Consider the following 12797-nt stretch of genomic DNA (forward strand, 5'->3'; position numbering starts at 1 on the left):
CCTGCTGGATATCAGTCTGTACAGAAGGTCCTCTTAGCCCTCTGATCTGACCTACCATTGGAGCTCTGTCCCCAATACTTGTAGCCATCTCATTGGTGAATAGTCCCTACGTCCACTGTAAGGTTTGGAAGGGAAGATGCCACGCTGAAGTGAAATGCCTTCTCCTCTGCAATCCTGTAATTTGAAAATGGCTGCTTTTCAAATATAGAAGCAAATTAATCGCAAAAGGAACTTCTCACCTGGTTTCTCTCTGGAGTGGGTTTTTATACAGAGGCACATACAGATGTTGAGCTGCCAGACACCACAACTCCAGCGCTGTGCCAGGATGGCTGGGATGGCCAGGCACTGCTGGGGAGCTAACAGCTGGCTTCCGGCACACCAGGCTCTGCTGTAGCCAAGCAGAGCAATCTCCCTGGACATATTAATTAAAGCTCTATCCTGAAAACCTAGCTTGATATTTAATTGCTGGGTTGGCAGGCATTCTGTGATACACAGAGTATGGGATAAAATTACAGAGACTGCATTGGTGAGTAATAAACAGCATAGACAGTTTTCAGTAGGAATTAGCCAAGGATTTAGAGCAAAAAGCACCATGGGGTACACAGAGTGCTTTCTGTATTAGTATTATCTCTGTGCACACAGGGCAGTACTTGTTACAAATACCTGAATGAATCATCTAATGGCTGTGAATGTAGGACACTCGAGCGCTAGCTGGGGTACTGTGCTCATGGAAACACTGCCGAGGATTCAGCTTATCTCTCAGAAGCACAGAGCTTCTAAAACTCCATATTTCTAGGATATCTCCAGACCACGGAAAATAAAAGCTGGAAAAAGACGAAGAGCCAAAACTGCAACTGAGGACTTCAGATGCCACAAAGAAATCAATTTAGCTTAGGATGCTAATTTTTATTTCAAAACTGCATCAGTCACTCCCAGGAAGGACTTTGTAACAGAGGGCACTGCTATGGGCTTAGAGGGTGGGCAAGCTTCTGTTCTGGCAGGACAGGACTTAGGGAGATCCTGCTGTGAAGCAGGCTGCATGTGATAGAAGTGCTGAAGCTGTGCCTGAGCCTCCCACCTTCAGTAAATCTCATCCCTTCAGGAGGAAGGATGCGACACGTCCTGTGGAGCTGGAAGCCTACCGCCAGGTTTCCTCCTTTCCAGCCTTCTTTCTAAGGGTTTTCTAAGCTTTGTGCTTTGTATTTGTATCCAAAAAGCCCTCATGTGGAAGTGAAAAGGCAGGTGCTGCTTTATGCACACCTCATCCAGTGATGATTTAGGACTGAGGTCATCTTCAGCAGAAAACAAATGCCCTTTCTCAGGCCCTTGAAGCCTGAGTGTGAGGAGGCTCACAGCCTCACTGCCAACTTCTGTCTCCTGCTCGGCTGCCACAACGTTCTACTGCAGCTGTCAGAGGACTGCAACACCCTGCCATCACGTAACCCACTCCTCCTTTACTAAAACAACAATCAGAACAACTCAGATGGGAAATGCAGGGATTTTCAAGCTTCTCATCTCTGAAATGACATGAGGACCATGTAGTTTCTTGTGTGTTTTACTTCACCAAATTGCCTGGCAATCTTCCCATAAAATTTAATTTGCCAGACGCAGTGAACACAAACTACCTATGCTGCATCAATTCATTTGGCATTTATGGCTGCAGCGGTACCATAATGAGTTTGTGTAATATCAACATCCATTACACCAAACAAGCACAAATCACAAACTATCCAAAGGAAACACAAAGAAAGATACAATCAGACAACTGCGGCTAAAGAGATCCGACTGCACCTCTCATCTCTGTGTGATTCCTGTAGCTGACATCTCCTGGTACTGAACTACAAACAGTACGTTCATGTGCTACTGCCTTACAGAAGTCTTTTTTGGTTTAAATCAACACAAGTCTTCACTGGAATACCAAGAACTGAAGAGCAAAGGTTCTATGGGACTTTAGGTGCAATCCCAAGCCCCTTCAGCAACCTCATCCTGTGACCTGCCTGTAGAGCAGCACTAGCAATGCCTTTAGGAGAGCAGTTAGCAAATAAAACCAAGACTTAAGCTAATCTGAGACACTGGACAAGCCTCTAAATGACTGAGGTTAATCCTGTTACAGGACAGCAGTCACTCTGCAGTGACTCTAGCAAGTGCTGTTATAAATCAGCTGGCCTTTCAACACCAACTTATTTGCCCATCTCTTCTTTCTGCCTGAACGATCACTCCTCTATAAAGAAGCTCCTACAATAAAGAAAAACACTATAAGGATAGAAGCGGTGCAAAAACGCAGAGCTGAGTGTGAGCTTTCTGTCCCTTAGCTTCTCTCAGTAACATTAGATTAGAAAACTCTGCTCAGAATCTGAAAACTTATGGCAAAGTGTAATTCCAGTTCTAAGTGTTAGACTGTCATATGATGCTAGAGAAAAATTCCCAGCGGTAGGAGTTACTGAAAGGAGGATACAGAGCTGCTACTGTCATTAAATTGAATTGCAAAGCAAAGCTCCCACTGACTTCAGTGGGACTAGATCACAGTCTCAAACCAAGATGGGAAATTGTGAGCTGTGGAGGCGAGACGTCACATCAAGAATGTGATAGAGCCTCTCCGTGTGGCAAAAATGAAGGCATGGGGTCTCTCTGTGAGGCCCTGCTGACTTCAGGGGGATCGTGTGTACAAGCAGATTGCAATAGTGAGGCTGGAAGTCAGGCAAAGGCCGTGAGAAAGGTGCTTGAATTTTCATGCAATTATAATGAACTTCTGGGTTTGCTTGCCATGAGTATCCCAGTGAACACGCTGGCTGCCTTGTGCTGGTAGTACTCTGCTGTGTTACACAAAGCTACAACAATTTACAGAAGCGGGCAAGTGAGCAGCTCTGGAAGGTAACTAATGTCATTTCTTTCTTAGAATTGGCAGCAAAGGAAGCGGAACTTCTCCAGAGATAATTGGGGGTAAAACTAACTTATTTCAGATTGGCATCAGCCTTAAAAACTCTCATTGCAGTAAAGGGGAAGTTGCTTACTGCCAAAACATGCACCATCCCTGCATTCTCAGCTATCTACTGATGCAGGAGAAGTACTGTGTGAACCCATCTTAGCAGTATAACTACAAGTCCCTTCCAAAGACTTCTCTTAGTCTCCTTGCCTTTAACAACAGTAGCAATTTCCTTATGAATTGATTGGATTTTATTTAAGGGCAGCTTTTGGTCTGCCTCGCTGCAGAAAAGCAATGCTTTATCCAGGAGAGGTGGAAGAACATCAGTGTAGAGTCAGAGCATGAATACTGACCTGTTTAATGTCTTAGCTCCTTTGTTTACCTTCACACAGACTATAAATCAATTCAGACCAGGGTGTGATTTGGAACTATGGAGAAACGTCCAGAAGGATTCTAAACCATGACGAATAAATGCCACGACTGCAGTGTTTCAAAATGTGACTTTCCACTAAAAGCAGCACGGAGAGAAGAATCCAACCACACAAGTAAAGTCCCTAAGAACTGAGTACACCTGATGCTTGCGCAAATGTCTTGTATTAGTAATGCCATTTCACCATTTCTTAGTTTTGTGAGAACGGGCAGTATCCAACCTGTTAAGAGGACAGAGGCAAATGTAGCAATGGGCTGAGCTCAGAGCTGCAAGAAAGGGAACCCAGGAGTGGAAAGGAATTCAATAAATGTGTACTCAGGCCCAGTAGGGTTCATATGGCACTGAGGCATTTAGAAAAGGTCTGAGACTGCACTGAAGCTGTCAGTAGTGAGTAGATAGACAGAGACACTTCTAGAAAGTGACTTATCCCACTGTAAATGTCCAAAGCAGGCACCAGTCATCACCAACTGGATGGGCAAGTGAAGAGCTTAGAGTGTATTTCTGTATTTAAGATGGTTTCAGTTACGTGAGGAGAATTCCACCTGAATCCTCCCTGTGTGTCAAGTTATTCCTGCAAACCAACAGCATTCCCCTTGCCTAATAGGAATGTTTCAAAGATCAGCATGCCAAAATCTGTAATTGTTCAGCCACAACCCACGCTTGGGAAGGAGGGCCCTGAAAGCATCACATATAAACAGGGAAAGGGGCTGGGTCTGAAATCTGGCTTAAGACACAAAAGCAGAATTATCTATATATTCCAGCTGTCCTCAGTTACATCAGTGCCAACCCTGACGAAATGATTGCAGGGATGGAGAATGAGAGCTATATACTTCCTGACTGGGCTGGGACACAACTGAGAAACAACCCTGCTTGACTTCACAAGCCTCAGCTGTGCTTTCGGGAAAGGCAGCTCAAGTCGAGCCTTTGTTCACTCAAGGCTGAGCTATCAATTTAGAATTCACTGGGGTACAATGAACAGGGAACCCAGTGACAACATTTTTATAGTCAGTCTCCTTACAATGGGAACTTGTAATTCCCAAGGCAACTCTTGCCTGTGTTTGATTAGAGTACTTATATCTCCACCTGTGCTTTTATAATAGCCAGTATTTCTGTCAGAGCTTGCTCTTACCCTGTTGGAATCAATTCTTGTCCTGGAAGTGTAGATGGGAGGAGGGATGTTGAAGGCTTGAGGAACAAGATACTCTTCAGCATCCATCATATCTTCCAGGTCTTCCTCATCAAGAAGATTTTGGAAGAACTTGCTGTCATTTGGGCTGGGCAACTTCATACGATCATCTCCCTAAATAGGTAGATATGGGGTGAGGAAGGAACAGGGAGAAGATGGATTAATTTCACAGCAGGGAACTTCAGTCTTCCTCCTGTCCTGTCAGCCAGGCTGCAGGGAGTGCACATGCTTCTTTGCTTGGTCTAAAACATCACATCCACATTGTTTGTTTTGACTTTTTTAGTGAGAATATGATGACAGAAAGGGAATATCTGTATAAATCAAGCAAAGCCTTTTTTTCTGGCATTGTTGTGATTGAGCTTTTATTCTTTCTTCTCTCTTTTTCCCATATAAGCACAGTTTCTGACCCAAATTCTTTTAAGGTCTGATGTATTTTGTGAAATATCTCTGCTATTTAGGCACACATGTTGGGGAAAATAATGTGGTAACTGCTGTGTTTTGATGTTTCCTTTATTTTCATTTGTATTTTTAGGAACCTGGGCAGGTAGATTTGCCTCTCATCCATATGAAAATTCTGCAGAATGCAACACAGCTGAAAGCAATAAAAATCAAACCAGGTAACAACAACAACAACAACGATAAGATGTGGTTGTTTTTGTTGGTGGTGGTTTTATTTATTTATTTATTTAACTGAAACAATACCTACAAGCTAGAGAGGCAGATCACAGCTTCACTTTGCCATGCTTGATGCCATGAAACATCAGAAAAGGCAGCCCGTGCCCTGAACACTGAACAGCCCATAGAAATGATGCTAAGCTTAACTGAATGGATAAAGAGTGGCCTCTCATGTCTCAAAAATTACTACACCACATGTAGAACATGGCAGAGAATGACTGCTGTGCTACAGTGCACACAGACTGGTTTATAAGCTGAACAGCAAGCTCATCGTTCTTGCTAGCCTCTGGGAAGAAGGAGGAGTGAAGATGGCAGAGATACCAGTACCATGGAGTTATCCTGATTTCTGTTCAAGAAGCACACAACCTGTATTGCCTCAAGGATCACTGGAGAAGAAACCAAAGATGAACTATCTGTATGGGGCTGCTGAATCATGGCCTGAACCTCTGATTGATCACCTGAGGCAAGCAATGAGTCAGCCACGGGAGCACAGGTGAAGGCAATTCACCTGTGCTGCAGGAAGGGGTGGAGCCTGGCTCCACCTCTCCTAGACCCATTTAAGAGCTGACTGCCAGTGGGGAAGGATCTCTCTGGAGGTCTGTTCTACTGGAGTTCATCTTGTGAGCCCAGGATGGGGTGAGTGACTTTCTCTCATTACTCCAATATAAATTATATTAGCCAAGCTCCTAGATATATGTATACCATCTGTATATCCGTTGATTATACAACTATATGTGGTTGTAAGAAGGGAGAGAAGAAAGGGAAGAGATATTCAGAATGTGGGAATGTCCTGTCTAATTAAGTAATATAATCAAACTGAACTTTTCCAGAGTCTCTTGAAACAGCTGGACTTACCGTTTAGTGCAGTGGGAAATACCCAGTTCCTCTTGACCAATGTTTAACTTTTCAAATAAATTTAAGCTGTAGAGATTAGTCTGTGTTTGTACATTGCATTAAGATGCCATGAGCAGGTTAGCATGTCTACACACTACACTGAAACACTGTAGGGTGAGACCATGGCATGGAAGCAGTAACCTGTTATCCTGGATAACCTTCAGCCAGGAACTCTTACTTCTGTGTGAAGCTAATGACCAGGTGGATTTACCCTCACACCATACCCAGTGATGTGGAGCAGGTAGAGTTAGGTTTGTCAGCAGTCTACATTATCAGTCATTACATCTGCTTTTTAACTTCAAGAATGCTCTGACATTAAAAGGTTCAAAAGCAATCCTCCTAATAGTCTGGTTTGGTAGACAGAATTCTTCCCTCCTTCCCACTTTATGTCGCAGAGTTGCTTACCTGAATTACCAGGTACCTCTGGGGGTCTCGAGCCATTCTAGAAAATTCCGCAGCCAGCTCCTTGAATTTAGGCCGACTGTCAGCATCGATCATCCAGCCTGTCAAAGACAAGAAAATAAGTGGCTACTGAGAAAGCATGCAATTTTTAAAAATGCACAAGTTTGAAGAGAAATGATGTACTTGATAATTCTGGCCTAGAGAAAAAATGTGATAAGGAGCCTAGGAAATAGGGAAAGGTGAAAGTGGTGGAACTCTAAAATGGAGAACATCTGGAATTGGCCAGAGGAGACCAAATGTTCTACACTGCAAAGATTTCTTAATTTGCTCTGAGTTCCTGTTCCCCACCCCCAAAGCAGGCGATGTCATTTTCTGTATTTGCCTTTCCCATTTACGTGTCAACTCTGACTGTTTTTTTATTACAGATCTGTCCAACCTCTAATTTAATTAATCCCTGATCTCACCTCAGCCTAGTGGGCTTATTACAAAGTTATTACTAAGCACATTTTTTTCCTCTAACAGAACTACTGTTCCACAGTAGCTTACGTTACAAAGAACTGCCCAACACTTGAACAAGATGACTGACCTCCCATCCCACCTTTCAGGTATAGTTTTTGCTTTCGTTTATCTGCATCATTAACACAGACCTCATGAGATATTAGATGCAATTTTAATTGTTCGAGGGCAATTTTTTGGTCTTCCATCCTCCCAGAAACATTCATTAGGAAGAATTCTCAATCCCTTCTAGTGCTTTCTGTAAAACAAGCAAGTGGCGCAGGCAGTCACCACTGGCAACTAGTTTATCTCAGTGTCAGCTTTTTCTAATGGAAGATTCTATCAGCAGCTTCCCAAGAGCATGTTCTCATTTGCCAGGGAGGCAGAACGAAGCGGGCCTTATCTCCTTTGTAGCCTTTAATGGAAGAATTGACCAAAGCAAAAGAGAAAAAAAAAATCCAACAAAGCTAATGCAACTTACAAAGAACTCCACTCAAGTATTACAGGACTAAATCCGTACATCTAGCTGTGACTTTCCAGAACAGTCATTTCTTCTATTTGTTCTGTTTCTTCTTCTGTTTCTTCTATTCACTGACAAATGCCTTGTACTCGTTAGAAATGTTATCAACTTGAGTATTTTTGCAAGTTGCAACACAAACCCCTTGTACCATTCACGTGATACTCCTACCTGCATGCATTTATGTTAAAAGGTCTGTGATAGTTCAAGCAGCTTTCACCTCTATTTCCTAGATCTGCCTGAGCATATGAGGACTCCTAATGGTTCTACATGTGCTTCTGCAACATTTATTCATAAATAATAGAAAACTACTAGTGCGTTAGGCTCCTCCCTGAAGTCACCAAGCTTGGTTTAAATATTTGGCTTCTTTGTTAAGATTCACAGAATTGACTTCGGTATGACAGGAATGATAGGAATGGAGCATGAAGGAGAACTGATCTACTGACTCTTTCCTAGATAGTGCACAAGACAATCAAATGTCAGCTGCTCTCATATCAATACGCAGTAGTAATGGAAAGCTGATGTTAAAAAGCAAATCCTTCTCTATATCCCTATTGCAGCTACCTGGCTGTAGTTCTCAAGGGGGTTGGCAGGCTCCAAGCAGTTGTTGGAGGTTCACATCTTGCCTGTTTTTGGTATGAAGAGCCTGAGTGACATTAAGCCACACTGAAAATTCCTCCACAGTGTCTTGCTAAATTGCCTCATGGAGTCATATTATTCCCCAATCATCGATCCACCCTGAAAACAGTATTTTTTAAGATAGGGGTAGATACTTATTGTCTTAAATGTCAACACGCATCAAAAACCAAACCAACCTGTACTCTAGATGTGGTCAAATCTTGCACCACAGCTGAGCAGTGCAGAGCTCAATACTTAAACAAATGGCTGGGGAAGGAAAAGATGGAATTCTGTATGTTCCAAATGCAAACCCCTGGATTACACAGGATGTTCACACTATGAGCATCGTGAACTGCTGGCAGCTGTTAAGTCTAACAGTATTCAGAAGAGGCTTATTTACCTCTGCTGGTGTTATTTTCTTTCTTTGTGTTTTTGTGTACAAGGCAAAAGGGAAAGGTCCATATAAGACAGATGAGATAGCTGTATGTTAATCTCACTTAAATTAAGTCAGAAACACCAGAGAGATGTCCTTAATTCTTTTTAAATTGGAAGCATAGCCTTGGAGAATACAGTCACTAGTGCTGGTATCTTGGAGATAAAAAGGGTAGGAAGAAACCAAGCACAAGCTGTTTTCCTTTTCTGCTCAAGTACAAATAACCATAAATTATTATACTGGTCTAAGAATGATAAACCTCCTTTCTATATCATTTTTTATATTAATTTTACTTTTTATTATTACTATTGCAATAATCAATCCTTTTACTAGCAATAAACCATTCTTGCTTTCTTTCCTTAGTATCTGCAACCAGCATTTTTCCTTGCAGACTTCACTGGCTGAGTATCCATGTACCATAATTATGTTTAATACTATCTTTTCTAACATCAGAATCGATTGTCATGGAAATGACAAGGGTTTACAATAACAATGATACAATTTTGACTTCACAGAAGGAGTATGAGATACCATCTGACAGTAATAAGAAGCTAACTCAGCCCTTCAGGGCTAAATCCGTATCTTGCCATTGCAAAAAAAATGTGCATACAGTATTTAAATGGAATTTACAGTATCTTGGGAAGCCTTTGTTTTGAAACTGCCTGCACTATTACCAGGCATTGTCAGAGACTATGCATGCAAATGTTCTAAAATTGTATTCCTCTCACACTGAACGCAGAGATACGAAAAGCTCCAATTACTTACATTTCACCATCACCATATAAACATCAATAGTGCATATTGGAGGCTGAGGCAACCGCTCTCCCTTCTCCAGCAGGTCTGGGATCTCTCGAGTTGGGATCCCATCGTATGGCTTTCCACCAAAGGTCATGAGCTCCCAGATAGTGACTCCTAGACAGAGAAAAAGAGACTTAGTATTTGAGGTTGTGCTACTCAGATTCCTTCCCGGTTTCTTACAGCTCAGTACTGCGGTCCAGTTCTTGACTGGAATTTCTTCTTTGTTACCGGGGCCTGTAAAAATGTTTGTGCCTGGTCTGCCGTTTAACAAGCTCCAGCAAACGGAGAGACGGCACTTAGTGTTAATCCACAAGAGTGCCTTCCCTCATTTTTATTGGCATAAGAAGGAGCATGATAGATTTGAGGCAGAAGACAAAGGTCTAAGACTGATAGATAGTGGGAAAGCAAATGGATGCAATAATGAAAGAATGTATCTTGCTCTTTTATCATATCAAAAAAGAAAATGAATAGCTGATGTAGTCTATTATTTAGGGGAAAAACGTAGATGTTCCCTAACTTGGAACATCAATTTCCCACAGAAGTACAGCACAGAATAGTACTGTGTCGCTGTTTTTGCCTCCTAACTCATTCACAGCCACCTGTATTATTATTTTTCCTTAAATTACCTTGTGGATTTGAGTTATAATAGTGCTGTACTTAAAAAAAAAAAAAAAAAAAAAAAACAAGATCCTCTTTTTGTATAGCCATAGGATTTGTTTTGGCATCAGAGCTGGAAATAAAGGTCATATATCATAAGTAACAATTTGTCATCAAACCAAATCTTCAATACTGAAAACATTGCTCCCACATTAGTTTCTTTTGTTGTTGTTTTTTTTTCCCCCTAATTTTTATCGCAAAGGTCATTTAAAACATGCCTCCAGATCAGTAACCATATTTCAACAGTTGTTATAGTAATCTGAAAAGAAATGGCCAAAAATACCTTACCATAAAGCCATGTATTCAGTTTACCCTCAGTCACCTCTTTGCTGATATTCAATAACTTTAACTTGCCACCTCTTTTTTGCTTTTGTTCTTTCTGATGAGAGGTATCATGGGCTTCCTGCATTTAAAATGTATTTCCTAAATGGAGAAATGCTTTTTCCTAAGTGATAGAGGTGTACATAATTTCTCGAGAAAGAGCAGCTTTCCATGATCAATTGAGTTCTCATTTATTTTTCTTAGCTGAATAGAGGAGGGCAGCTACCCAGACACTGCAAACAGTGTCTTTTGCTGCTACCCACAGGTAGAAGTGAGTAATGAATACAGCTGTACACCTTGTTATTTCAAAATGATATGGCAACAGAAAATGCAAACAGGAGTCCGTAGCCCTACATACATTCCACTTACAAAGGTGCAGATGATTTTATTAGTAATTAGCTGCACAGCACTAACAAGCAGACAGCTCAGCACATGTGACATAGTGGCTCATCTTGGCAACAGCATTTCTAATATTAAGCAAACATCTCATTTCTCAAACGTGATGTTTTTAGTGAGCCCACATGATCTGACCTGTCTAACCAATTCCACAGTTACCTGTGAAATTAAACCCACGCTTGTTTTACTTAGCTTGGAGAGACTTCTCTTTCTCTTCTATCTCTTGCTGTATTTGCTCTGTATTATGACAAATTCCCTTTTATCAGATTCTAGGTACAGAAATTCCCATGAGCCAAAAAATAGTTTTTGACATTCGTGGCTTTTATAGTTAAGGTTTTTCAAAGGACTGCTTGCTAGAAATGATGACCTGCAGCTGTATTTTTATGAGTCTGTGGCTAAGCTGAGAGAAGCCTTCTTCTGTCATAAGAATCAGGCAAACTTCTACCAGGCCAGACCTTACGGCAGTCATCCCAGCAAGGACATCATGATAATGTATTTTAGTGAGTGGAGAAGTGGGGCAGGAGACAAGTCACAACTGCTGCTTGAGCTACACGTTAAAAAAAGTTAAGAGCAAAAGCCACTGGAATTAACCTCTCTAAGAGAAGACACTGGTATCACAGTAACACAACTTGGTTTAATGCATGACAAGAGACACGTTTTTAAACTAATCGTGAAGGTTTACCGTAGCTCCAGACATCGCTCTGATGGGTAAATTTCCTGTAGTGTATACACTCCAGAGCCATCCACTTAATTGGCATCTAAGGAAAGATGAGAGAAATGTAACCTTACAAATACAATATTAAAACAATAAGCTGGATCCTATATGTAGACAGCAGCTTCCTCTCCATTTCCTTTTTCAACTGCAAGCTTGGAAAAAAAGCAGCAACATCGAACACCAAAATAAATAGTTGTTCCTGCCCTCTAAAATGGGACTTGGGCTCACTGAGAAACACAAACCAGTAGAACCAGCAGAATTTGTCATACCACCCAAATTTCACTGATTTGGGCAGAATGGAACGACTCACTTTTCATCATGCTTGAGTGAAGTTGGGATAACTGCAAAAATTCCATCTGATCCCCCTAAATCTGAAGTGCAGTAGAAAGTGGAAGGCAGAAGTCCCTGACTGCTCTCTAATGAGACTAGTTAATAATGCCATGTCCATAATACTTCATAGTCCATATAATAACGATAATCAGTGTAAACAGGCAACAGGGAGGATTTACTGTGCTTAATTTCTAACTTGTGATATTCATTAAGAACTCAGCCCTCCCAGTTGTCTGTATCATTATTGCAGTGAGAACAGTTGCTCCAGAAAGCAAGTCTAAAGTCTCAAGATAGCCTTGGGCTGTGAATCATCATTGAGGGGTGCTTCTCTCTTTCCTGATAGAAGAGAGTGTAGGCAAACACAAACCTCAGTTTGGAATTAGGGTTCTCTCTCTGGAGATGGTGTTATGATGAGAATTCTGGTGTTTTCTGTTTCTGAGGAGGGCTTTGGAGGCACAGTGTTGAAGTCCATTAATTTCTAATGGACAGACATTTAAGTGAATCTTACCTGGCAGGGACTTGTATGGGTCCCCTCTGATTTGGAACTATGGAAAATATAGTGGAATAAACTGAGCAGAGATGTAGCTGCACACAAAATCTGAACAGATGGTGGGTGTAAAAGCAGAGGATGTGTCTTCGTTCAAACTCCTATGAAAATACCTTCCAGGAAGTTGACTAATGAACATAATCTATACAGTTATGGCAAAAATAGCACTCTGCTAATGGTTGGCTTCGTACTTGCAAAGACAGTTCATCCTCCTCCTCCTGCAGAAGTGTACTGCTTTCGTTTCCATTAAACATGATAGCCTTGTTTCAACCTGGAACCGCTTAGGGAGCAAAGTTACATTGTTAACTGGGGATAACTCAGCCTGGAAGGGTCCTCAGGTGGTCCCTAGCTCAACCTCAGGCTCTGAGCAGGGTCAGCTATGAGATCAGATCGAGGGCTTTATCCAGTTTGGCCCTGAAAATCTCTAAGGATGGAAACTGAACAGAATCTCTCTTAGCAT

General features: G+C 41.6%; 1 protein-coding gene across 8 annotated transcripts in view; it reads right to left on the minus strand.

The window, feature by feature from the left end:
- The window catches only part of ERBB4 (erb-b2 receptor tyrosine kinase 4), a 515280-nt gene that overhangs the window by 19137 nt on the left and 483346 nt on the right, over positions 1-12797 (minus strand). For all 8 annotated transcript variants that reach the window (XM_085228854.1, XM_085228852.1, XM_085228851.1 and 5 more), the window contains 4 exons: positions 11428-11503; positions 9339-9485; positions 6514-6611; positions 4483-4653 (listed from right to left, as the gene is read on the minus strand). In XM_085228854.1, the coding sequence (XP_085084980.1) occupies positions 4483-4653; positions 6514-6611; positions 9339-9485; positions 11428-11503 (492 nt within the window). The remainder of the gene's footprint in view (positions 1-4482; positions 4654-6513; positions 6612-9338; positions 9486-11427; positions 11504-12797) is intronic.

Source organism: Meleagris gallopavo, chromosome 7 (assembly GCF_905368555.1).
Source record: "Meleagris gallopavo chromosome 7, MGAL_WU_HG_1.1, whole genome shotgun sequence".
NCBI lineage: Eukaryota > Metazoa > Chordata > Aves > Galliformes > Phasianidae > Meleagris > Meleagris gallopavo.